Source organism: Prionailurus viverrinus, chromosome C1 (genome assembly GCF_022837055.1).
Source record: "Prionailurus viverrinus isolate Anna chromosome C1, UM_Priviv_1.0, whole genome shotgun sequence".
Lineage (NCBI taxonomy): Eukaryota > Metazoa > Chordata > Mammalia > Carnivora > Felidae > Prionailurus > Prionailurus viverrinus.
Genome location: NC_062568.1, coordinates 13,059,049 through 13,085,020, shown reverse-complemented (window position 1 = coordinate 13,085,020; position 25,972 = coordinate 13,059,049). Strand labels below are relative to the sequence as shown.

General features: G+C 58.8%; 2 protein-coding genes and 1 long non-coding RNA gene across 4 annotated transcripts; 2 read left to right on the top strand and 1 right to left on the bottom strand.

Moving 5' to 3' along the window:
* Positions 1–162: 162 nt before the first annotated feature.
* On the bottom strand, positions 163–20,307 carry OBSL1 (obscurin like cytoskeletal adaptor 1). 2 transcript variants are annotated; one of them, XM_047871440.1, is made up of 21 exons: positions 18,966–20,307; positions 16,539–16,808; positions 16,203–16,454; positions 15,731–16,033; positions 15,257–15,553; positions 13,988–14,260; positions 12,550–12,822; positions 11,546–11,818; positions 8,391–8,663; positions 7,365–7,640; positions 7,003–7,290; positions 6,554–6,829; positions 5,688–5,957; positions 5,252–5,524; positions 3,987–4,253; positions 3,006–3,118; positions 2,301–2,457; positions 1,969–2,130; positions 1,550–1,654; positions 977–1,246; positions 163–275 (listed from the first exon to the last, which is right to left on the bottom strand). In XM_047871440.1, the coding sequence occupies exons 1-21, from the start codon at positions 19,975–19,977 to the stop codon at positions 163–165; spliced, it is 5,796 nt and encodes a 1,931-aa protein (XP_047727396.1). In that variant the 5' UTR covers positions 19,978–20,307. The 2 variants fall into 2 exon arrangements, with proteins under 2 accessions (XP_047727396.1, XP_047727395.1); XM_047871439.1 differs by lacking the exons at positions 163–275; positions 977–1,246; positions 1,550–1,654; ... (8 more) ...; positions 7,365–7,640; positions 8,391–8,663 and adding an exon at positions 10,841–11,135.
* On the top strand, positions 3,031–5,757 carry LOC125172850 (uncharacterized). The gene is made up of 4 exons (XR_007154855.1): positions 3,031–3,156; positions 4,777–4,843; positions 5,001–5,054; positions 5,680–5,757. It is a non-coding gene; the product is annotated as an uncharacterized LOC125172850 (long non-coding RNA).
* A 707-nt stretch (positions 20,308–21,014) lies between the features above and the next one.
* Positions 21,015–24,735, top strand: INHA (inhibin subunit alpha). The gene is made up of 2 exons (XM_047871441.1): positions 21,015–21,388; positions 23,599–24,735. The coding sequence occupies exons 1-2, from the start codon at positions 21,115–21,117 to the stop codon at positions 24,429–24,431; spliced, it is 1,107 nt and encodes a 368-aa protein (XP_047727397.1). The 5' UTR covers positions 21,015–21,114; the 3' UTR covers positions 24,432–24,735.
* The last annotated feature ends 1,237 nt before the right edge of the window (positions 24,736–25,972 follow it).

Genomic DNA, 25,972 nt, shown 5'->3' with positions numbered 1-25,972 from the left:
TTCTGCCAGGAGTGGTGGTGGTCTTCAGTGGCTGGCACTTTCACGGGCCAAATGGGAAGCCCCGCAGCCCTTGGTGTCCTGTGTCACTTACTACACAGAGGCTCCAGGCAAGTTCTGCCCTCCTACATCACACAGAGAGCCAGGGAAAAGGACTGTACCACTTTATTGTCCCCAACACCTGTGGTTCCCTTGCCTCCCCACCCCTGCCCAGGGTACGGGCACACGCCTTCCAAGCTGTCCGAGGGCACCTGCCTGGCCTGGTTCGGTCCTCCTAGCTACCTGCAGAGGAATGACTCGGCGTGGGGCTGGGGAGAGAGTGGGTACCACCGTCCTCTCCCCTGGCAGAGCCTGGGCACCCGCACAGGAAGAGCTGGCTCCTCACCCTCTGCCCCACCCTTTCTGGACCTCTGTCAGGGATGTCTATGAGGGCAGGAAAATGGGAGTCAGCCCCCAGTTAGGGGTAGGAAATGCGGGAATTCAGGTGGAGGGGGCATCTCTGTGGAAGAGGAAGGAAATGGGACCAGAGGAGCCCTCCTCTCAGCCCGATGTGGAGCTGGCTGAGATGGGCAGGAGCCAGCTGGGCAGAGAGCAGGAGGGGGATGAGGGACAGGTAGGCACAGATCAGGGGCTAGTAGGTAGGAAGGAGAGGAATTAGGGTCCAAATGGGGCATTCAAGAGAGACAGACACAGTCCAGAGGCAGGAGAGAGTGAGAAGCCTGGACAGGAAAGGGCATAGAAAGGTGGAAACGGCTGACCTGAACCAGACGGTTCCAGTAGAGAACACAGGGCTCCCTCCTCTGCTCAGCCCTCAGCCCCTCCCCCACTCCCCACCTCCACACACCCCAGAACCAGTTGGCCATCCCAAGTCCTGGAAAACCTCTGGTAGGCGTGTCTCAGCCCACCAGCTCCCAGGCGACCCCTCCTGTCTGGCCAGCCAGCCTGCCCCTCTGACCTCTGCCCAGTCAGCTCCACTCACCCTCTACCAGCAACCGTGTGTGGGCGCTGTCCTGGCCGGCCTGGCAGCAGTAGGTGCCCTGGTCCTCAGGTCTCACGTCATGGATGACCAGGCTGTGGGTGGGGCCGTGGCTGCGCAGCTCATACTTGTCTCCCGGGCACAGCTCGACCCCCTCCCGCAACCAGCACACGTGGCCCCCCGAGCGGGACACAGTCACCTCCAGCACCGCCCTGCGGCCGACCAGAACCGTCTTCTCTCGAGGGGGGCGGCGGCACATCTGGAGAGGCAGTGCTGGGGGTGAGGACGAGGGCTTAAGTTAATAGGGACACGCAGGGCCCCCAGGAGGAGAGACGCATCTTCCCCCTCCCTGCAGCCTCCACTTCTCTTAGATATCTAAGGCACCAGCCCGATCCTCTGTACCCTTAACCCAAAGTCTCCTCCTCCCCAGGAAACGCACTGCCCTCTGTGACCCGCCCCAGAAGAGTCCCTCGAGGAAGGGAGGTGGGAAGGCAGTGTTCCCAGGACCAGCCGCCAGCCTGCCAGTCCCGAGGGGAGATGATGCCCTCTCCCAACCGTCCCTCCCCAGTTGCTTACCCTCCACCTCCAGCTGAGCCACGGACTGGGCGGGTCCCGCCTGGAAGCGGACCTCACCGGCGTCCTCCGGGCGCAGCTCGCTCAGCACCAGAACATGTTTCCTCCCTGGGGGTGAGAGAGGCGCTAGCGAGACCGGAGCAGCCAAGGGGAGGGTTCGGGGATGAAGGTGGGCCGGAGTAGGTCCCCGGGTCGGTTTGGACGCGGCCAATGTGCGCTGGGGGCGGGACTGAGGGGAAAGAGGAGTGGTCCAGGACCGGTGGCTCAGAGCTGGGGACCGGGGAAATACCGGGAGAAGGTTCCTTGGGCTGTGGGGCGGGGCTCACTCGAGCCAGAGGCGGGGCTTATCCTAGTAGGGCGGGGTTTGCCTGAGCCGGGGGCGGGGCAGCAGGGGGCCAGAATAGGAAAAAAGTCCGCCAGACCTTCCTGTCGGATGCGGACGCGGCCTCCGGGTCTCAGCGGCCGGCCTCCGAGCTCCCAGCTCCCGGTGGTCTCCACCTCCGACACGGTGCACTCGAACGTGGCGCCGTCGCCTTCGCGGGCGCGCACCGCCCGGAGCTCGGAGAGCATTGACACCTTGCGCTCTGGGGCGGAGCCGGGGGCGTGAGGCGGGGGCGGGGCTGAGGGGGCGGTGCCCGCTCACGCCCACACTCCGCCCTACTCCCGGGAGGCACCGGAGTCTGTCCGGGGCTAGTCGGGTCCGCAGTCCCCGCGCCCGCAGCATTGCCCAGTCCGGGCAGCGCCCGGTACCCACCGCGCACTGCCAGGCGGACGGGCCCAGCGCGAGCCGTCCCCACTGCACAGCTGTAGGTCCCGGCGTCCAAGGGGCCGCAGCGCCGCAGCTGGAGAAGGCGTCGCGTGCCGAGGGCCTGGAGCCTGAGCCGAGGGCTGGGGGTGAGCGGGCGCCCGTCCTAGGGGCGAGATTTGCAGAGGGTCGGGGAGAATTCGGTTGGACACAGGCAGCCTCGGCCTTGGGAGAGGGCGGCGCCGTCTGTTGAAGTCCAGAGGTTTCGAGGAGCATTTATGCCTCTCTGTCCCCCCAGGCTGGGATCTGGCTGTCCTGAGCCTTTGGGGCCTCCCAGGAGCCTCACTGGGAAGGTGTCATCCTTGGGGATGTTAGGACTGAAAAGGGGCGCCGTGGGCACTGAAAGCCAAAAGTCGTGTACCCATCACTCTGGACGTGAGCGTGGATTCTAGAATAAGGCAAATCTGGATTCAAATATGGCTCTACCCCTTTTGTCTGCCGCTGGGCGATATCACCTCACTGAGCTTCAGGCTCCTTAGGGATAACACGGAGATAGCAAAACCTACTCTATAGGGCTGTTGTAAGGATTAGAGGGTTTAATGTAAAGTAAATCTGAGCACAGTGCCAGACACATCTGTTCAGGGAGTATTAGTTGTTTCCATTTGGGCCATTATCATTAAGTCTTTATGACGTCAAGGTGGGATGGGTTCTGACCTTCTCCCAGGTGACATCAGCCAAGGCCTGGGAAAGCTCGCACTCCAATGTAGCTGTGTCTCCCTCGGTCACCTCTAGGTCCTGCGGCCCCCTCACAATGGTCACTGGGGCCTCTGGGAGGGGGAGAAGGAAGACACACTTGGGCACAGGGGTCAGTGGTGGACACATTTGGGGAAGGTGGTGGGTGGAGGCCATTCGTCAGAGGGGGATGTGCCAGGACACAAGTGGTCCAAGTGGGATGCTAGTCAGTGGAGGACACAACAGGGCCACAGGGGTCAATGGGACAGGAGTGGCCAGCTGGGGGTATCACACTTTAAGTTGGCCAGTGGGGGACATGCTGGAATTAGAGGGGCATGGGGGCGGGAACCAAAGCAGGAACGCCAGTGGAGTCACCTATAGGCAGGCATGGTCAGTGGGGACCACACTTTACTGGAATGGACAGGTGATACTGGCCAGTGGGAGACATGATGTGTTCAGAGGAGCAATGGGGGGAACTCCAGAGCACATGTTGTCAGTGGGGAATATGGGGCGTAGAAAAAATGGGCATCCCTGAACCAGAGTTGCTAGTAGAGTCATCCTTAGGCAGTTAGTGGATCACTGGGACTTGAGTGGTCAGAAGGGCACACGCAGGCAGGCAGCAGGGGCCATGGCAGGCAGGTGTGGTCAGTGGGGCCACACTCAGAGTGGTCAGTGGGGCCCTGGTCAGGCAGCAGACAAGAGGGACCACACCGGCACAGGCACACTCACAGTGGCATGGTCAGTGGTTCACAGGGACCAGAAGGTCAGTGGAGTCACGCTGGATCAGATCGGTCAGAGGAGCCACACTCAAGCAGGGCAGTCTCGGGGGCCACCCAAGGCCAAAGAGTCAGGGGAGGCACACTCCGACAGGCAGGGTCAGTGCAGGGGGCCACACAGGGAGGGGGATCGGTGGAATCACACTCAGGGCAGTCAGCAGGCAAGCAGCGGGCCCAGAATCCACACCTCTCACAGTGAGTCTGGCTGCGCAGCGCAGGGAATCCGCTGTGAAGGTGATGCAGCCCGAGTCAGCCAGGCCCAGGCCGCTGAGTACCAGACGGTGACTGTGGCTCTCTGCATGCATGTGGCACTTGGGCCCCGGCTGCAGCCGGACTCCACCTCGGGCCCACTCCCCGGTCACACCCTCCTGGGACAGCTCCAGCTGGAAGGTGGCACTGCCCCCCTCAGTGACGGTCACATCCTCCAGAGGCCGCAGCACCCTTAGCTGCCTTGCTGGTGGGGGCAGATGGGGAGAGAGGGAGGATGAGGGCTCCAGCTCTGGGCAGGGGTTTTGAGGGTTCACACAGCTCTTGGCCCCACCTGTACCACCCCTAACACCCAATCTGAGCCCCTGTGGAAGGAAGCCCAGAACCAGGGTCAGGGAGAAAGGAGCACAGAAGGCCAACTGGGTGGGGTGGGGAGGGGCTTAGGAGAGGGCACACGTGAAGGAGATGAGTTGTGGCTAGAGGGTCGAGGAGTCTGGGTGAGGGGTGCTGTGACACTGGGAGGAGCACAGGAATCGGAGTCAGACAAGCTGGGATTAGGCCCTAGCTCTGCCACATGGTTTGTGTGCTGTGTGACTTTTGGCAAACTGCTCGACCTCTCTGGGCTTTAGTTTCTCCAACCGTACAAGGTGAACAGCATTGAGACATGGGTTTATTGCGATTAAATGAATGAAATAAATTAGAAGAGACTACATATCAGCAACAGCAACCGTTTACCAAGCTCTGTGTGGGCATTTTTCATGTCATCTCAGCTATTGTTCCTGAAGACCCTTGAAGTACGGATCAGCCCCATTCTTGAGAAAACTTGGCTCAGAGAGAGTAAGTAACTTGCATGAGGTCTCGCAGTTAATAGAAAGCTCTGGCTTGGGGCAGATGGGGGAGTTGCTATTTGCCAAATGGGCCCGTGGACCCTGGGGCAGGTGACTGAGGGATAAACACAGTACGTGTTTCTGGAGTATAATATTTACGTTTACAGCAAAGCCAACTGGGACACGTGAAATGGAATGCAAAATCCACACGGACTTCTAGGGTAAATAGAAAACACTAGAAAATGAAAAGTTTTGCTTTGGGCAGGCTGCTTCAGGTCACACTTCTGGAGGCCAGCCAGGGCTGACTTGCCTCAGTGGCGAGGGGCACTTTGGTGGGGGGTCTGAGGGGCCCTGGGGCAGCCAGGAAAGGCTGCGCCACGGGGCAGTGTGATGGGTTAGGAGAAGACAGGGCACTCACGCCTCACGCTGAGCCTGGCCAGGGTGCGATCGTGGTGGCTCTCACAGCCGTAGGTGCCCTGGTCAGCCAGGACGACACCGTGGATGAAAAGGCGGTAGACGTGGCCGTCCTGGGCCATGGATACGCGCGAGTCATGGGGCAAGGGCTCCCCACCTCGCACCCAGCGCACGGCACCTGCTGCGCCCACTCGACCTGTCTCTACTTCGAGGCACACGTCCTGGCCTTCCTCTGCCCGCACATCCTGCAGCCGCCGCAGGAACAGCAGCTCCGTTTCTGGGGAGGAAGGGGGAGGGGGTCATGGAGCCTGGTGGGGCCTGGAGGCTGATGACCCCCTGCTCACCGGCCGGTCCCTGGGCAGAGACGCAAGGCTGCCAGGGCCAGGGCTGAGAGAACAGGCACAGGAGACAAAACCACTGCATCCCCATCAGGACCAAACCTCGAACGTGGAGCCGGGCACTTGTGGCTGTGCCCCCTGCTCGGGCAGTCACGGTCCCCGCATCCTCCAGCTGACAGCGTCGCACTGTCAGCGTGCGGCTGGAACCATTCTGGGCCATCTCTAACTGGGGCCCCGGAGTGACAACGGCCCCGTTGCGGAGCCAGGTGACTTCGGCATCTGGCGGCGAGACTTCACACCGGAATGTGGCATCGTCACCCTCATGGACGGTGAGTGGCGTCAGCTCTGAGACCAGCTTTGCCAGTGGTGGTTCTGGGGGGGATGGGGTCAGGCAGTGAGGTGGGCTGTGTCTTTCCCTCTCCCTCCTTTCCATCCTCTCCTGGGTGCAGGTCCTCGTCTCTCAGTTATCTGAAAGATCGTTGCTGAGGACCACGGGGGGTATCTCAGAGGACAAGATGCCAGCTCCCTGCCGCTCCTAGCTACCTCCTTTCAATCCCAGCCTGGCTCCCTACTTCTCTGACTCCCTATTAGGTAATTTACCACGGACCCTGTTTATCTCATTTAACGGTCACAACAGCCTTACAAGACAAGCACCACCCCCTGCCCCGCCCTTCAGAGCCGGGGCCCAGAGAGGTGGAGCCACTTGCCAGAGTCTCGCACTACTGACAAGTGGAACCCAGATTGGAACCCGGGTGGGTTGACCCCAAAGCCCCTGCTTTTAACCACTGGGTTATGGCTCCTCCTATACAGAGGGTTCCTGAAGCCTCATCCAAGTACTAGTTGTGCATGCACTGGTTAGAGCCCGAGGCAGCAAGGAGGGGGGCGGGGGATGAAGGAGTCCCAGAAGGGTGCAGGGGTGTGGTCTTTGGGGTGACAGGGACCACAGGGAGTGAGGGGTGCACTGTTACCTTCCACGCGGACGAGGAAGATGCGGCTGTCCTGGGGCGTGTCGCACAGGTACTCCCCAGCGTCCCAGCTCCGTGCCCCCCGCACCCGCAGCACCTGCCTTGCCCCGGCCTGCTCCAGCTGCACCCGCCCCTGGCTCGACAGTCGCTCCCCGTCCTTGTACCAGCGCACAGGGCCCCCGGGCCCGGAGAGGCGCACCACCAGCTCTAGGTCCCCGCCTGGGGTGCTGCGAACCCTTGTCTGGGCTGCCTCGGGGGCCACCACCCGCACGGGGGGCTCTGTGGGGTCAGAGCTGGGGGTCACTGGATGGGGAGAGGCCCGAGGGCTGTGGGGAGGGCAAGATACTGAGAGAGGTGAGTGAGGGATGGACAAGGCATGCTAGAGAGGCGGGGAAACTCATACGGGCTTGGGGCTGCAACGCTCTCAGGCTTTCTGCCCAGGCCGTACTCACCAGCCACTTGGACGGTGAAGCTGAGGCTGGGGGCCCCCGGGGCTGTCCCGGACTGGCAGGTGTAGAGGCCTGCGTGGGCCAGGTCTGCGGCCCGGATACAGAGGATGCGGCGGGGGCCCTCAGCATGGAGCTCCAGGCCCTCGCCCTCCTGCACCGGCTTCCCATCGTGAGTCCAGAAGACCAGGGCACTAGCCCGGGACAGTTCGCAGCTCAGCATCACCGGCTCCCCAGGGGCCACACAGAGTGGGGCAGGGGCTGCCTCTGGAGCAAGGAACTGGACTGGGGGCTCTGGACAGAGAGAGGAACATGTCAGCTCCGGCTGACTGCCCCCTCCCGCACCCGGGCTGGCAGGAAGCACCCACCGGCCAGGCTGACATTGAAGGTGACAGCTTCATCACGAGTCTCGCACACATACTCCCCGGCGTCCTCGGGCTGGGCGTGGGGCAGGGTCAGGGTGCGAGCGGGCCCCTCGGCTCCCAGCTGCAGTGTGTCCGATGCTTCCACCTCCAGCCCATCTTTGTACCAGCGCACCTGGGACCCGGCAGGGGCCACCTCGCAGCGCAGCTCCACGCGCCCTGGAGCCCTGAACTGCAGGTCCAGGGAGCGAGCTGCCGGGTGCACAATCCTCTCTGGTGGGGCTGGTGGACAGACAGAGGGAAAGGTGCTCAGGCTCAGCCAGCAGGCTCCCACCCACTCACACTGGCTTCTCAGCACTCTCTCTTTCCAGAGCAGTTCTTGGGACTTGTGTGGCTACCGTCTGGGGGCACCCACTGTGTGCCCGGTGCTGTGCTAAGCACACGGCAGCTCTTTTCACAGCTACTCCTGACACTCCCGAGGACGGCACCGATGTTGGTTTCACTTTACAGATGAGGACTCGAAGCCTCTTTAGAGGAAAGTGATTTGTCTGAGGGCCCATGAATAGACAGAGGTAGACACAGACCGATGTGACCCCAATGCACGCCCCACCCTACCTCGCCCCCACTCCATATCCCCTTTCCCCACTTTGCTTCTGATGTACTTATCATCGCCTACTGATTGTCTGTGTATCCTCACTAGAACTCGAGCTCCACAAAGACTGGAGGTGTTCTCTTATTGGCTTGCTACTCTATCCCTCAGCATCCAGAACAGTGCCGAGCACATAGTAGTTGCTCAATAAATATTTGATGAATGAATGAATGCTCCTAACTGCTGGGCTCTCTCTAGTCACTGTCATGGCCTGATCTGGGCAAGCCAGGGCTCTCTGATGGCTGAGAATGAGGAGTCTGGGGGAGGGGCAGGCTGTGTGGGGCAGGTGGGGGGCCCCTAAGAAGCAGGAAGTGAGAAGGTTGGGTGTCTGTCCCTCGGCCTCCTGCCTCTCTAGCTCCCCACGGTGCCCAGAGACTGCCCACCTGTGATGGTGACAGTGAAGAAGGCTGAGTCATCTCCGGCGTCACACACGAACTCGCCCCCCTGCTCGGGCTGGGCCGCAGGCAGAACCAGGCGGCGGTGTGGCCCGTCGCTCTCCAGCACCAGGGCCTCGCTCTCCTCCACCTCCAGCCCATCCTTGTACCAGCGCACAGGGGCGTCCTCCCGAGACAGCTCACACATCAGCACCACACACTCCAAGCTCACGGCGATCAAGGTCACCTCATCTCGGGGGTATATGATGCGCACTGGGGGCTCTGCAGAGTGGGGCAATCACAGGCTGTCACAAACTCAATCGCCAGCCGCCCTGGCAACACGGAGTTCCTGTCACTTGCAACAACAAGAGTGATAAGGATAATAATAACAAGGAATAACAGGTCCACGATCTACCCTCCGAAAACCCTGGGGCCAGAGATGTGAATCCAGAATGCTTCAGATACCCGGAAAAAAAGGTGCATTTATTATATATCACATACCTGCCTCTCTTAGCCCCCACTGGAGCACCGCCCCCCCCCCCCCCCCCCGTGCCCCATCCCCTGCCGCAACCAACCACACTAACATTTCGGCAGTGTGACATATACATATACTCACTCTAAACAAGATACTTAAAGAGCAGAAATAGTTTCACAGGTTTTACTGAAATGGCTCTGAAGACCAAACTTAGAAAAAAGACTTTTGGTTTGGAGAGGTTTTTTTGGATTTCAGAATTGTGAACAAGAGATCGTAGATCCAAAACAGCGAATACTTCTGTATGATTTCCTAAGGTTCCAGGAACAGTCCTAAGCACTTTACACATTGAACTCTCACAGCAATCCTAAGAGGTAGGTATCATTTTATCCCTGTTTTCCAGATGAAGAAATCGAGGCAAAGAGTGATTTAACCAATCTCTTTAAGGTCACAGCTGGGTCCACGTACTCGAGGGCTGGAGGAAGAGCCACCATCTGTTAAAGGGAGGCTCAGACTCTGTGAGCAGTGCTGGGATCGAAAGCCAAAGCTTGCTGAACTCAGTAATGATTTTTGCATCTGTGTCTAAGAGTTGCCAGCACCTGAGTTCCCCAGGGATGCTAAACGCTGATTTTGGGAGTTCATCTCCAACTGCTCCAAAGGGGTCATTCCTCCACAGGAAAGGACCTCCTATGTCAACACTGGAGGTGACTGGTGCACTGAGTCCGAGCCTGCCCATGCTCCCATGTGCCCTGAACATCTCCCAGAATCTTCTAGCTTCCAAGACATTTTAGAGCCCCTTTACCATGCGGCCCCCTTGTGGCTAAGCTCAGGAACTGCTCGCTTCCCGGAAACACTTTTTTGCAGAGGTGCGCATGGGCAGACGTGCTCACCAGCACACAAGTCCTCTGCCTCCACAACCCACCTCGCTAACAGGGCTTGTTCTAAGAGTCCAAGGGACGCAGGCTGGTTCTCAGGGGTCCAGCAAGGCTGGTAGATTGCAAGGTGCGGCTGCCTGGGGAGCCAAGGAGGTGAAGGGAGCAGTGGGGTGAGGACAAGGTGCCATGACAGGATTGGGGTGTCCGCACAGCTGTGGGACCTCAGCTTGGCATCAGCCTTGTTTATCCCTGGCCCAAAGCCGGGCTGGCTCTGTGTGAACTTCCGGGCCGCTTGTGTGAACTTCCCAGTGAGCAATCTGGTGTTTTGTGGGGAGGCCAGGTGTGAGCTGAAATGTGTGTCTGCCATTGTGTTTGGCCAGGGCGTGGGGCTGAAGAGCTTGAAGGGGTCACTACAGGACAAAACATGCACAGAGAGGCCTCTTTGGCTTTGTGGCTTGGGTGTTCCAGGCTGCACTCTCGCCGGTTGGGGGTGGGGGCACCCAGGCAGCTCAGCCTGGATCGAGGCATCACTGCTGGGGCAGAGCGGAGGACAGGGCGACAAGACAGTGCCAGTGCAGCCAGCGCGGTTCTTCTGTGCCACCGAGCTGTCAGGCCCTGCGAGCGCCACCCCCCCCCCCACCCGAGCTGCACATCCACACCAGGTCTGGCGCTGAGGCCTGCGGCCCCACGCTTTCCAGCACCGAACCACCGTGACTTTCACAGTCGTCTTGTGCTTTTCCAGCTTTGAACATTCTCCCATCTACCTTCGGCCCAAACCTGACCCCACTCAGCTACCTTGGCCCCTGCCCCCAAGTATCTGCCTTGAAGGCACTCCCTGCCTGCCGACAAGGTTAGCAGCCCCCCAGCCTTGAGCTCCCTCTGTACCCCTGTCACAACACTGGACAGTCCACCTTCTGAGACCGTCTAAAGTGTCTGCCTTTCTTCCCAGGCTGCGTGCTCCTGGAGGGAAGTGAGCGTGTCTGTCTGCTTGCCACCGGGTGTCCAGAGTCCAGCCCAGGGGCGTGGCGGCTTTCTCCGCAGCCCTCTCTGACTCTCCTGTTCTCTCTCCAGCCCTCTGCTCCTTCACATCACTTGTCACGACGTGTCAACTGTGCATTTATTTGTGCATTTATTGGTTTAACACAGGGGTCGCAAACTCAAATGCCCACAGGGGCCAGGTAGGTGGTCAGGTGAGTGGCGGAAGAGGTCTGGGGAGAGGCAAAGAGGAATGGCAGAGGGGGAAGGGCAGAGGAATGTGGGCCCCATATTATGGGGGCAGCTGCTACTCAGCACCAGCTGTTCGTCGCCATGGGGGGAATCGGGACCAGAGCCGCCGGGTCTTCGGCTTTTTCAAGAGGACGCATAACTCCGGATTGTTATTTGAACTGTCCTGACTTTGGTAAGACTCTGCAGGCCAAACAAAACACATCTGTGGGCTGCATGGGGCCCTACGGACTGCCCGTTTGCGACCCCTGGTTAACAGCTGCCTCCCCAGCTAGACTGCAGCTCTGAGAGCAGAGATGGTGCATGTCTCACACACCAGTTACCTGCAGCACCCGGCCCGGGGTCTGGTGGCACGTGGGAGGCACCCAGTAAATGAGCCAGGGGAGCACAGCTCTTCCTGGCCCTGGTGCTGGGGAGGAGCCTGCTTCCTTGAATAGGGGCCCTGGGGTCTTCCAGGCAGGGAGCCTCAGTACATGCACCCGCAGCCCCACCTCCCTCCTCCCCAGTGTGCCGACTAGGGGGTAGGTGGCCAGCTCCCCCGAGGGCTCAGGACTGTCCTCTGGTGACCCCGGGCAGCTGGGGTGAACCCACACCTGTGACAGTGACGGTGAAGGAGGCCGACTCGTCATCGATTTCACACAAGTACTCGCCGGAGTCCTCCAGCTGGACGGCAGGCAACACGAGGCGGCGGACGGTGTCCTCCTTCTGCAAGAGCAATGCGGGGCTCTCCACCACCTCTTCACCGTCCTTGGTCCAGCGCACCTCGGCCCACGGCCGGCACAGCTCACAGGTCAGCACCACACGCTCCAAGCGCACGGCCGCCACATACACCTTGCCACTGGGGTACACGATCCACGAGGAGACATCTGCGGGACAGGGACAGTCATAGCTGGGACCGAGGCGCCCGTCTGCCCTCCCTGAGCCATGCCTGTTCCCTCCTCCTGCAAGTGGGCCACGTGTTGACAAAGAGAGCCTTCCCACCTTCCCACTTACATAGAACGCCCAGTGCCCATCACAACAAAAAAAAAAAAGAAAAAGAAAAAAAAGAAGAGAATCTGCCTTTGGACTAGGTCTCCTAGCTGCTGGGACAGCCACCCCCATCTGGAGACACAACCACAGTCACCAAAGCACGTCACAGGCACGGTGGCCCCATCGGGACCACGGTGTCAGCCTTGGCTGTAGAAATGGTCTACGCTCTCTGGGTTGGGGCAGGGACCGTATGTAAGATGGGGCTGGGGAGAGGTGGGTTAGGTGCCCAGATGGAGCCAGGGTCTCCCATAGACTTTTGAGGTCTTCTGACCCCTCTAGGGTGGGGGCTTACCTGCCCTACACCCTGCCCCACAGGAAAGCTCTGCCATTCCTAGAGGTTCTCCTTTGCCAGAGAACGGAAAGGGGCAGAGGCGCCCTGTGACTCGTGGAGCCCTGGCCAGAGTTTAGGACAATGTAGTTTTGGTGGGTGACCGAATCGTAGGATGCAGACCGAGGAGGGGCACGCAATCAGCTTGCGGGGAGGGAAGAGGGCCTGGGGAAGAGTGGCCCGGAGGGGATCGTGTGACAGCTGCTAGACGGTGCCACACGGACCTGCCTGTCCCCCCACCTGTGATGGTGACGGTGAAGTAGGCACGCTCATCTCCAGCGACGCACTGAAACTCGCCCCCGTCGGGGGGCTGGGCGGCAGGCAGCACGAGCCGGTGGTGGGGCCCCTCCTTCTCCAGCACCACAAAGTCACTCTCCTCCACCTCCTGCCCATCCTTGTACCAGCGCACGGGTGCATCCTCTCGGTCCACCTCACAGGCCAGCATGACACACTCAGAGGTTATGGCATGCACAAACACGTGCTCCTGGGGGTCCAGGATATGCACCGGGGGGTCTGGTGGGAAGCAGACAAAACAAGGTCACGCAGGCAGACTCACAGGAGACAGTTTCCTCCCCAGGGGACACTAGGAGGGTTAAGGCCGTGCTGTGCAGGGTGGTCTGGAGCAATGACGTGGGGTACTGAGGGCATGGCAGGTGAGGCAACGCAAACCATGTGGCACCTTTGTGTTCTGGGCATCCCCACGGGACGTGGGGGTGGCTGGGCGGGGACATGGGGGAGGGGGAGGCACAGATGACAGCCTTTGCCTAGGCTGAGAGGAGGTCATTATCATGGGCCACGCTTGCTGCTGTTTTTACAAGGGATCCCCTGGAGCACCGGCCCTAGGATGGGCAGGAAGGGGGAATGACTTAGGTGCCACAGTGAGACAGCTGCTCGCTACAGGTAGTGAGTTCCCTGTCACTGGGTGCGTGTACAGCAGTTAGAGGGCCTCCTTGCAGTGGGGTTGAGACAGGATGTCCACTCGAAGCGAGAAGATGAGGTGAATCAGTGGTTCCCAAGCTGCCTTCCCGGAGTGATCCCCAGGCTCTACCCTGGATAGTCTGGAGCTGGAGAGCTGGGGGGGGCCTGGGCGTATGCATTTATAACAAGCTTCCCAGGTGGTTCTGAAGCAGCCAGAACATGGCCTGAGAACCACTGGACCCCTGCACTTAAAGCTTCCCTTTGACCGTGGCTACCTGAGATAGCAGGATAAGCACAGACCTGGGTGTGAACCCAGCTATGGTGTTTGCTGGCTGTGTGATAATGGGCAAATCACATAACCTCTCTGAGCCTGTTTCTTCATCTGTGTTGTAGAGATCTACTGCTTCTCATCCAGATGTGAAGATTACGTGAAACCCTATGTATTTGAAACATCTGGTATTATGTTGGGTTCACGGCAGGGACCCAGTAAATGTTAGCACGTGCCTCTCCTTCCCTTAATTGAATTTCGTTTCCCCACCCTCATTACCTAGCCAGGGGTATGTGGAGGGCAAGTATGCTGGAGGGTGTTGGTGCACGGGAGGATTAGGAAGCAAGTACAGAGTAATTTGAAAACGTGTCCGCTGGCCCCCTTGGCTCTCCCTGGAAGGGACCCCCAAGCAGGCAGACCAGGGGGCAGGGCCTGCATGGCCCCTGGGAATCAGCCTCAGCTGCAGGAGCCCAGACCACCATAGCTGCTGACCTCGGACGGTGACACTGAAGAAGGCTGAGACGCCTTCTGTTCTGCACTCAAACTCGCCGCTGTCTCGGACTTCGGCGGCAGGCAGGATCAGGCGGTGTTTGCGCCCATCTATCTTCACCACCAGCGACTCGCCCTCCTCTACCTCCTGCCCGTCCTTGTACCAGCGCGCTGGGAAGTCCACCCGGGAGAGCTCACAGGTCAGCACCACCCGCTCCGAGGTCGTGAAGGTCAATGACTCCTTGTCCTGGGGGCTCAGGATGTGCACCGGGCTCTCTGTGTGGGGAGAAGCGTGAGCACAGGCAGCACCCTTGTCATGCTCCACCTGGGATCAACACCCCTCGCTGGTGCAGGCCGGAGTACATCAGGCCAGACAACCGCTGGCTCAACGCGTTTGTTGGAATTAAAAAGAAAATCGCTGGGCTCACACGCCAATTCTCAAGGGCAATGTTTGAGCGTACAGAATTCCTAGGGAGTCTACTGAAAATGCAACTTCTTAGGCCCCACACAGGCATGCAAGGGCCAGGGGATCTGCATTATCAACCAGCCCTCCAGGCATTTCTGATGTCAGGGGTCCCAGGCTGCATTTTGAAAATGCCACTCTAGTTATTGGTTCTTACTCTGCCCTCCTCCTAGGATGCCAGCAGCTGACCACCTGCCTGGCCCTGTGCTCGGTCACCGAGGAATTCCTTGATTGGCCGGACAAACTCCAGCAATGGTGAGATGGCAAATGCCACGTGTCCCCTGCACTTTCAGATGTCCACCAAGAACCGTCCTCCTCAGGGACCCCTCATCCCCTTCCTTCCTGGTTTCCACAGGTGGCACAGTGTGATTCTGGCACCAGACTGCCTGGCTTCATAACCCAGCACTACCACTCATTAGCTCGGTGACTCTAGGCAAATCACTTAACCCCTCTGTGACTCAGTGCCTCCATGTGTAAAATGGACTCACCAAAGAATCTATCTTGTAGAGAACCGTGTTAATTAACGCACGTAAAATGATTAGGATTGTGCCTAACACCACAAGAAGTTGCTCTGATAATGTTATCGGTTACATGATAAGGCAGGAAGCAGTCAGGGACTAGGGCCCAGGGGCCATGCCTCTAAGATAGCAGATGTGATGGAATTCTATAAGCCACAAAGAGAATTTGGCTACGATGCTGAAGATAACGTACGTTGTACATAGGTGGAAATTGGCCTTCTGGACCGCTGAGCCCTCCGTCTGAACCCACCAAGGACTTCTGTGTCCACCCAGGTCCCCACCAGCACCAACCTTGGATGGTGAGGGCGGCCGAGTCCTGCACACCGGGGCAGCTGAAGCCAACGAGTGCCCCGCTGTGCTGGTGCCTGACAGCCTGCAGGAGGAGTCTGTGCTGTGGGCCTTTCTGCTCTATCCGGTATCGCAAGGCCCCAGGCTCCACCTGGCCCTCTGGCTCATTACTCTCGAGCTCTTCCCCGTTAAGGAACCAGGTGCCCTGGATGATGGTGGAAAGATCCAGGGAGAAGACCGCATCTTCCCCGTCGTATACCTGTACGTCCTCCAGACCTGCCACCAGGCGGGCTGTGGGCACTGAGATGGGGACAGAGTGCCGCCATCAGAACCAGAAGGCTGGCAGAGGACAAGAGTTGGCAGGCAGAAGGCATATAACATGACGGGGACCGAAGGCTGGGGAAGGGAGGAGAGAGGATGGGGAGGTGTGACTGGGGTACGGCCGCGGACAGGCTGGGTCCGGAAGGACTGACTCACCGAGGTGAGCAGACCCATGGAACACAACGTGGGGACTGCGGCCGTGCTCGCTGACTGTGCAGACGCGGAAGCGGTAGTCGCCCTCGGAGGGCACGCAGTCCCCTGGGACCTCCACGGCTCCGGCTTTCTCGATGCTGAAGCACTGGATCCAGTCTTCCGAGCCCACCTCCTGCCGCTCCAGCCGGTAGATGAAGGGGGTCTCAGGAGCCGGCTCGGGGGGCTTCCAGGTCAGCAGGACTGTGTTCTTATGGCCCTTGAACATCTCTGCCAATACCGGGGGTCCCGGGGGGCTGTGCTTGACGCCTGAGACAGAGGCAGGGTTTGCATTCCAGCCCTGCTCCAGCCTCCCACAGCCCTCCCAACTTGAGTCCGCTTTGCCAACCCAGGCTCTGGCATCTGGTCACCCTCCTGCCCTGGCCCTCCTGTCCGGCCCTCGAAGAGTCAGTCTGCCCACGGGCTTTCCTGCCCTCACATTTGACTCTGAGCAGAGTGGTGGTACGGGAGTTGCCCAGGCTAAAGGTGACCTCGCCAGCATCTTCTCGGGTGACCCCTGGAAGGACCAGGGCATGCATGTGGCCGGAGCTGCTCTGGCAGATGGTCGGCAGGTCCTCCCCATCGCGGCTCCAGCGCCCCTGGACCCCAGCTTCCTGTGTCTCCACCAGCAGCACCGCATTCTCTCCCTCCAGGACGTCGAGCTTCCGGGGCAGCCGCTTCAGGATGGGCCCTGAGAAAAGGACGGGAATCCCCCAGCCTGGGGCCTGGGCATCCGCCTGCCTCAGCCTCGGCCTCCTCCCACTGGCCAGCCCACCTTTGACCGTCACATTGGCCACCGTGCGCACCCGGCCCCGCATCTCGCACAGGTAGACACCGTCGTCGTCTGCCTTCAGCCTGTGGATGATGAGGCGCCGGACAGCGCCCTCCTCGATCTGCTCGTACTTGCGGCAGGGCAGCAGCCGCTGGTCCTCACGGAACCAGGCCGTGGGAATGCGGGAGTTGGGCACTTTACACTCCAGCACGGCAATGCCATGCTCCCGGCCCTCCACATCCTGCAGGGGCCTGGTGAAGCGCAGACGGGGCTCTGTGGGGAGGGGAGAGATAGAAGGCTCTGGAGAGGGCCAGACCAGGGGAAGGGCTCCGTGCATTACCAACTGCCTATACCCGCGTCAGCTCCTGCCATCTTCCTCCCAGGCCAGCAGGTATTCCAGGATCACAGAAAACCCAACAGGAGAGACGTCAGGTGGCCTGGATTCTCATCTGACCCTGATGCTCCGGCCACATCACCCTGAGCAAGGCCATTTCAGTGATCCTGGGCCTCAGTTTTCTGACTGTCAAGTGGGGAAAGGGATGGAAGGGTTCGGACCACAACGGTGATTTTCCAGCTGTTCCCTGGGGTCCCTCAGAGGCACTACACAAATTCTGCAAGGGGCTGAGCTGAATTTCATTTTTAAAGAACTTTAGTCGTTTTCACCTGGCTAGAGCTAGAGCATATAATGCTGAGTGAAATAAGTCAGTCAAAGAAAAACAAATACTATATGACCTCACTCATATGTGAAATTTAAGAGACAAAGCAAATGCGTGAAAGAAAAAATAAAAAAAGAGGGAGACAAATCAAGAAACAGACTCTTAACTATAGGGAACAAACTGATGGTTAGCAGAGGGGAGGTGGGGGGGGAATAGGGGATGGGGATTAAGGGGCACAATAATCATGATGAAAAAAATAAAATGATTTTTAAAAAGTGCAATTAAAATTTAAAGAAACAGGGGCGGCTGGGTGGCTCGGTAGGTTGAGTGTCTGACTCTTGAATTTGGCTCGGGTCATGGTCTCACGGTTCGTGAGTTTGAGCCCCGGGTCAGGCTCTGTGCTGACAGTGTGGAGCCTGCTTGGGATTGTCTCTCTTCCTCCTCCCCTCCTGGCACATGAGAGCATGCGCTCTCTCTCAAAATAAAGAAATAAATAAAACTTAAAAAAAATTTTTTGAAGTAGTCATTTTCAGGGGGGGCAGGTGGCTCAGTGTGTTAAGCATCCAACTTCGGCTCAGGTCATGACCTCGCGGTTCTTGAGTTCAAGGTCCTCATCGGGCTCTGTGCTGACAGCTCAGAGCCCGGAGCCTGCTTCAGATTGTGTCTCCCTCCTCTCTGCCCCTGCCCACTCGTACTCTGTCTGTCTGTCTGTCTCAAAAATAAACACTAATAAAATAAAATAAAATAAATTGTCGTTGTCAAAACTGCATTTTACAAAAAGAAAGCACGATGATGGAAATGGCCAGCGGGTTATCAGGCCGCTGGAGAAGCGTGTATGTCCTGTGCCTCTGGGAAGCTCTGCCTTCCCACTGGGCTTTTCTTTCCTGATGGTGTCAGTGCAGTTTTGCGAGTTTGTGCACATCAGACCTCACCACAGAAGCACAGGTGCCACATGCTGCCCTCGCGCCAGGCAGGGCTCAGGAAATGTGCCCACTTTTCTTCCTCTGAGGGGACAAGTTGAGGAATAGCTAGTGAAGGTATAACCCCTGGAGTTGCAGGGAACTCCTATTCTGGAGAGCTTCACCTTCCAGTGGGAGTTTGGGATGTTTTTTTCCTCTGAGTTTTCTGTTTATGAGCAATGTATCTAATGTTATTAGATATTGCTGGTGACTCAACTTTGAAATGGAAATCTCTTCTCCTTCACCTTTTTCTTCTTTCAAACCTGGAGAGCAGTTTCATAAAAGTGCATTTTTTTTCCTCCCTCAAGTCTACCTTTGGTGTGAATCAGGAGTTTCTCAATGTGTCGCTTGCAGCCAGACTTTCCCCCCAGGACTCACAGACTAGACCCAGTTGTGAATGCAGCCTCCTCTTACCCTTGTTCTCATGGATAGTTATGAATCTGGACCCGGAAATGTACACCCATAAAATGTTCCTTGTATCAGTCTCCACAGGGATTTCCATTGAGGGAAGGGGAGTGAAACAAAGAGGCTGAAATCCCCTGGACTAGAAGTGCTCCCTCTTGGTTCGTACATCAATCACTCCTTAAAGCGGTTTATCAAAGGCTGGTTTTCCACCCTCTGCCTCAGAATCACTTACGAAATTTGCTAAGAAGTTCCTGGGTACCCTGGAGACCTACTAAATACGAATCCCTGGGGGGTGGGAGGCGGGCAGGAAACGGTATGCTATTATGCCGTCTCCCCTCCCCCTACCGGCTCCCGGGCAGCGCTGGAGGCCCCTCCCCAGGGCCCGGGCGGCCCCAGGGGTGCCGCAGTACCTTTGACATGCAGCTGCACCGCGCTGAGAGTCTGGCCCGCCGAGTTGCGCGCTGCGCACACGTAGAGCCCGCGGTCCTTGGCCTGGCAGTAGAGCACCTTGAGCACGAAGCCGCCGTCGCGGTCGCGGTACATGAGGCGGCGGCGGTCGGAGAGCAGCGGACGGCCCTCCCAGTGCCATTCGATCTCGGGCTCGGGCTTGCCCATCACGTAGCAGCGGAACTTGGCGTGCTTGCCTTCGTTCACCCAGAAGGTCTTGGGCGCGCACTTGAGCGGCTCCACCACGGGCTTGGGAGCCTCATCGGGGTCCTCGGGCGGGCTCTCGGGGGGCTGATGCACCTGCAGCAGCGCGCCGGCCTGCGCGTGGCCGTGCGCGTTGCGGGCGTGGCACACGTAGACGCCCGAGTCCGGCAGCCGCGCCGCCAGGATGCGCAGCGCTAGGCTCACGCCGGGGCCGCCCTCGGCACGGCCGGGCTCGAGCACGAAGTGGCCGCTGTCCCACACTTCGTCCAGGGCCATCCCGTCCTTCTCCCAGTAGAGCGCGGGCGCGGGGAGGCCCCCCACCTGGCACGTCAGCACCACCTGCTCCCCCCGCAGCACCCACTGGGACCGGGGCCCCGCCAGGAACACCGGGGCGCCCTCCCCCGCCCCGGGAGGAGGCAGCGGGCGCTCGGCGGGCTGGGGCTCGGGCTCAGGGGCCAGCGGCTCCAGCACGGTGACGGCGGCCGCCGCGTAGGCCTCTCCGGCCGCGTTGCGGGCGCGGCACACGTAGACCCCCGCGTCGGTGGGCAGCGCGCCGCTCAGCAGCAGGCCGTGCTCGGCGCCGTCCACCGGGAAGCTGAGGCGCTCGGAGGCCGCCAGCTGCTGGCCGCCCTTCTCCCACACGACAATGGGCGGCGGCTCCCCCAGGACCACGCACTTGAGCTCGGCCTCGGCGCCACTTACCACCCGCACGGGCCGCGGGAAGCGCAGGAAGCACGGGGGGCTCCCCTGATCCCCCGAGCCCGCCTTCATGGTGGCGGCCGGCCCGCAGCGGCGCGGGGGGGAAGGGCGGGCGGCGGGCGCGCGGAGGCCGGGGGCGGCGGCGGGAGCCCGCGAGGCGAGGCGCGGCGCGTCTGGGGCCGGGGGCGGCGGGGACCCGCGGGGCTCTCCCCCGGCCGCCCGCTCCCGGCTCGCCTCCTTACCCTCGGCCCGGAGCTGCGGCTCTGCGGCGGCGGAGATTCCCGGGCCCCGAGTCGAGAGCTCGAAGGGCAGTCCTTCCTGTTTGCCTTTGCAGCGAGGGGCCCCGCAGCCTCCCCTGCCCGCGGCCTGGCTTCCTGCTCCGGAGAGCCTCTCTTCCCAGCCCCCTCCCACAGCCTGGGCCTCTTTCCCCTCCTCCCTCCCACCTCCAGCCGCCAGGTCCCCAACCGCCCGCCAGGCTTGGGCCTGAGTGGCAGAGGCGCCTGCAGCTGCCAATCCCAAAAATATTCTCTGATGACACAGCTGGAGGACAAGAGCCCAGACTGGCTCCTCCAGGCTAAGTTTAGAGCAGGCGGGACCACCTGCCCCCGGCCCTAGCCCCAGTTCTAGCCCCGACCTCAGCCCTTCCCCCCCATGACCCGCCCAGCAGCTGCTTGGTTGAAAGCCACCGCCCCCCCTCGCCCAAGATCTGAGGGGCTGGCGCATTCTGTCTCCCCGACGACGAGTAACACTGTTAGGAGCTGGCTGACCCCAGCTCCCAGGCTCCTGTTGTACCTGATGTCACCTCTGTGCTGGGTGCTGGGATGTGGCTGTGTGTGTGTGTGTGTGTGTGTGTGTGTGTGTGTGTGTGTGTGTTTGAGAGAGAGAATAGGGGGAAAGGGTTGTAGGTTGTATGTGTAGGTCAGGTCACTCCGGGTGAGAACTCTCACCCGCCCCCTCCCCCACATGCCTGGCAGGAGTGGGAGATAAGGCTCAGGGCCACAGACATCTGCGTCAGAGATAGGAGGTCTCAATGCCATGGGCAGGGGCAACTTGGACTGCAGGGCGTGGGAAGGACTGGGGAGACTGGGATGAGAGGGGTAGAAGAGGGCCGGTACTGAGATGGGAGGGTAGAGTGGGGAGGCGGGGGGGTGGGGGGCAGACCCTGACAGAAAGGGCACCGGACACCGCTGGCCCTCCGCTGGGTGAGCCATGTTGCCCCAGCCCCCACTCCTGCTCCTCTTACTGCTGTCTCTGAAGAGTGGGCATGGCTGCCCCGGGCCAGAGCTGGACCGGGAACTTGTCCTGGCCAAGGTGAGGGCCCTGTTCTTGGATGCTTTGGGGCCTCCGGCAGTGACCGAGGAAAGTGGGGATCCTGGAGTCAGGCGTCTGCCTCGAAGACATGCCCAGGGGGGCTTCGTGCACAGGGGCTCTCAGCCCAGGGAGGAGGAGGATGTCTCCCAGGCCATCCTTTTCCCAACTACAGGTAATGAGGGCAGGGAACTGGCAGGGTGACTTTGACTTTGAGAAGCAGTGTGATACATACGGCGTGGGCTTGGGAGCCAGACAGGTCTGGGTTTGAGTCCCATACACGCCGCTCAACTGGCTTTGCAACAGGGGACCAGTTACTAAACCTTCCTGAGCTTCCGTTTCCTCACCTTAAAACGGGCAGTAATGCCTACCTCTGAGGATTAAGTGAAATGATGTAAGGCTGAGAGGAGGCATTTGGGAGATACTCACTGGGGAGACCTAGAGTCTCTAGCGACAGAGGTAGTTGGGTATCGGCCCCTTCCTTCCACCTTTCCTTCTTTCTCTGCCTCCACTCCCTGCTCGGAATCTTGTTTCTTTAGCCCCAATTAGCTGAGGCTTGAGAAGGTATCAGAGGTGCAGGAGTGAGATTAGTTGAGACACTTTTCCAGAAAATTAGTCTACTTTCTCTTGACTCCTCATCTCCTTATGCACGTTCCCATGTTCCACTGACTGAACCAATAAAGTCCTCTTCCGGGTGGACTTTCTTGTAATCTGGCCCATCTTTCCCTCAGAGGGGACCCCCTGCCTCCCCGTGCTTTAGTCCTCGTGCAGCACTGTGAGTTGGTGTGGCTCTGGGATGGGGCAGAATCCCAGCCTGGCCACTTAGTAGTTCATTTTTGTAACCCTTTCTCCTTATCTGCAAAATAGATCACTTGTGAGATTTATAACAGAATCTGTGTCACACTATAGTCCTAACCCCAGTCTGTCAACTAGTCCGTGATTGTTTAGTATAGCCTGCATACCTGTTGGGGAAGGATGCCAACCACCTTCCTTCTCTCTCTCTCTTTTTTTTTTAACTTTAATTTTATTTTTTGAATTTACATCCAAATTAGTTAGCATGTAGTGCAACAATGATTTCAGGAGTAGATTCCTTAATGCCCCTTACCCATTTAGCCCATGCCCCCTCCCACAACCCCTCCAGTAACCCTCTGGCCAATCACCTTTCTTAGAAAGCCCTGCCCTCTATCCTAGGCTATTTACCTTCCCCTCCTGTCCCTCCTTTTTCTTTCTGGTATTAACCTTTTTTTTTTTTTTTTTAAGTGGAATTGTGTGTGTGTGTGTTTTAAACGTTTATTTATATATTTTGAGAGAGAGAGAGAGAGAGAGAGAGAAAGAGCACGTGCATGAGTGGGGAGGGGCAGAGAGAGAGGGGGAGAGAGAATCCCAAGCAGACTTCTTGCTGTCAGCACTGACCCCGACACGGGGTCCAATCCCACGAACCTCAAGATCATGACCAAGAGTGGGAAGTTCAAATGACTGAGCCGTCCTGGCGCCCCTTAAGTGGAATTTTTTTTTTTTAATGTTTATTTATTTTTGAGACAGAGACAGAGCATGAACGGGGGAGGGTCAGAGAGAGAGGAAGACACAGAATCCAAAGCAGGCTCCAGGCTCTGAGCACAGGCTCTGAGCCTCAGCACAGAGCCTGACGCGGGGCTTGAACTCACAGACCGTGAGATCATGACCTGAGCTGAAGTCGGACGCTTAACCCACTGAGCCACCCAGGTGCCCCAAGCGGAATTTTATTTTTTTCAATTTTTTTTAACGTTTTTTTTTTTTTTTTTTTGAGACAGAGAGTGACAGAGCATGAACAGGGGAGGGGCAGAGAGAGAGGGAGACACAGAATCCGAAACCGGCTCCAGGCTCTGAGCTGTCAGCACAGAGCCCAACGCGGGGCTCGAACTCACAGACAGTGAGATCATGACCTAAGCTGAAGTCAGACGCCCAACTGACCAAGCCACCCAGGCTCCCCAGCAAGCGGAATTGTTTTAAAGAGTTTATCGTGCAACATTTCTGACTTGTAAAAAGATATATGAGGTACTAAACAATTGCCTGTGTATCTAAAGTACTATCATCCATTTCACACTATCAGTGAGCAGAGATTCAGGCCTAACAGCTCCAAGTGAAAGTAGGGGGTGGGCAGGGCCTTGTATATATGTTGCTGATAGGAATGTTAATAGGTAAAACCACTTCAGAGGGAAGTTGGCAACGTCTTGTATTTTCTGCATCCTATAGAGATGAAAAAACAAATGGAGAGCCTCTGTCGGTTCTCTCAAGACTGGAGAGGGGCCCCAAGTCTGACAGAGCACTCAGGAGAGTGGCTGAGGAGGAGGGGTCCCAGGCTCCGCCAGTCTGGGCTGCCCTCTCCCTTCCCGCTATCTCCTGCAGGTGCCAGCTGTGGGGATGAGCCGGCTGCCAGAGAGCTGACCCAGGAGGCCGAGGAGAGCCTCTTCACGTATGTGTTCCAGCCGTCCAAGCACACACGCAGCCGCCAGGTGACATCAGCCCACCTGTGGTTCCACACAGGACTGGACAGGCAGGGCAGAGCAGCCTCCAACAGCTCTGGACCCCTGCTGAGCCTGCTGGCGCTGTCATCAGGAGTCCCCATGGCTGTGCCCATGTCGTTGGGCCAGGCCCCCTCTCGCTGGGCCGTGCTGCACCTGGCCACCTCTGCCCTCCCTCTGCTGACCCACCCCGTCCTGGTGCTACAGCTGCGTTGCCCTCTCTGCTCCTGCTCGGCCCGGCCTGAGGCCACACCCTTCCTGGTGGCCCACACTCGGGCCAGGCCGCCCGGCGGAGGGGAGAGAGCCCGCCGCTCCACTCCCCCGCTGCCCTGGCCCTGGTCTCCCGCCGCGCTGCGCCTGCTCCAGAGGTCTCCAGAGGAACCTGCTGCCCAAGCGGACTGTCACCGAGCGGCCCTCAATATCTCCTTCCAGGAGCTGGGCTGGGACCGGTGGATCGTGCACCCTCCCAGCTTCATCTTCCACTATTGTCACGGTGGCTGTGGGCTGACTGCCCCACCAGACCTGCCCCTGCTGGTCCCTGGGGCTCCTCCGACCCCTGCCCAGCCCCTTTCTTTAGTGCCAGGGGCCCGGCCCTGCTGTGCTGCCCTCCCTGGGACCATGAGGCCCCTACGTGTCCGCACCACCTCAGATGGTGGTTACTCTTTTAAGTATGAGACCGTGCCCAACCTTCTCACGCAACACTGTGCTTGCATCTGAGGGAGTCCCACTGGTGGCCAAGCCCCCACCATCAACAGCTGGAAGGAAGAGCCGAGTTCAGAAAGTAGATGGTTCTTACTTCCGCCTCCTTCCATCTCTCTCTGCCTGAGGGCCCCCCTCCCCCATATGACCCTGTCCCATGGGCAACATGTGACAATAAACAACATAGTGCATATAACTCGTCATGCATTCTCTGGCTTCTCTGATATGGTGGGGAGCAGGTCTGGGCCCCAGGAGCATAGGATTGTAGGCTCTCAGGTCACACAGCCTCACTTGACCTAAAGATCTGGAGTTCAAGAGCTGTAATTGGACATGCATCTGGTGGGGAGCTGGTGTGGAGAAGACATAAAAGTGTTCTGAGCTCTCGACAGCTGCTCTGGAGGCAGCTGACCCTCATGCCTCTCCCTTGCTGTTCTCTACCTTAGCTGATGGACCCCTAGTTCAAGATCAGCTGATTTGCAGACTGGCCAGAGATCATGGCTTTCAGGGCCCCACTGAGATAGATGTTCAGAGCAGCTCAGATCTTGGGTTCCTCAGGAACTTGGGTGGGAAAGTCAGGGAAAGATGGATGAATTGGCAGAGTCTGAAAGTGGACAGGGGCAGAGACGTGGAAGAACGAAGACCCAAGAATTTCAATTTGCTGAGGGTCCCAGGACTCCTTTGAATCTGTCACTGGCTCTTGATGTAGACTCCATGAGGCCTGGCCTCATGGGATTCAGGTTCTAGAAACCTTTGCTTCCCTTAATGTGCCCGGTATATCTTTACATAAACCCCTAACTCAGTCCTTAACGTCGGAGGCGTGGAAAGGCAGAGCCCACCGTCAGAGAAATGCGCTCTTGTGTGCCTCCGTGTGCACCCTTCGTGTATGTGATCAGAGCCCAGAGCAGGATGCAAAAAGTCCTTTTCTCTTCCCGTTGTGTCTCCTGTCAGTCCATTCCTGCCTGCCTTGATGGGCCCTGCTTCCCTGGCCTTCCTTCCTGCTTTGTCCACTCTCCCCTTTCTCCCTCTGTCTTGTTATCCTCCTGCCCTGCCCCGGGGTCCTGGCTCGAAGCCAGTAGCTTCTGTCCAGTCTCCCTTTAAGGGGGATGTTCAGGCCCCTTAGACTGAAAGTTGGAGCACTTTCTGATATTGACCGCACAACCACAGCTTGGATTGTGACTCATCAAAGACTTGTTCCTGCGAACCCAGCTCCACAGGGTGGGTGACTGCTTGCTCTAGGAAGGGAGTGTGGAGGGGCGGGACTCCCATCCCTTCACCCGTGGGCTAACACCTTCCCCCACTCTGAGCTCAGCTGAATGAGCTGCTGTTCCTCATGACACAAGGGAATAGCCCGCATCCACACTCCTGAGCTAACCTGTCTCTGTTGATGCTGAATCCCCAGCTGGTTTCCTCCTGCTCCCAAGCAGGGGGACCTGCCTGTTCAGTCTCCTGTCTCTCCCAGCACCTTCATCTAGACCCAGCATTGCAACTAGTCTGTGCTCAGGGCTCCTGGGGGTCCCTACTCAGGCGGTGGACTTGGGGAGAGGGCTGGTTGGGCTAGG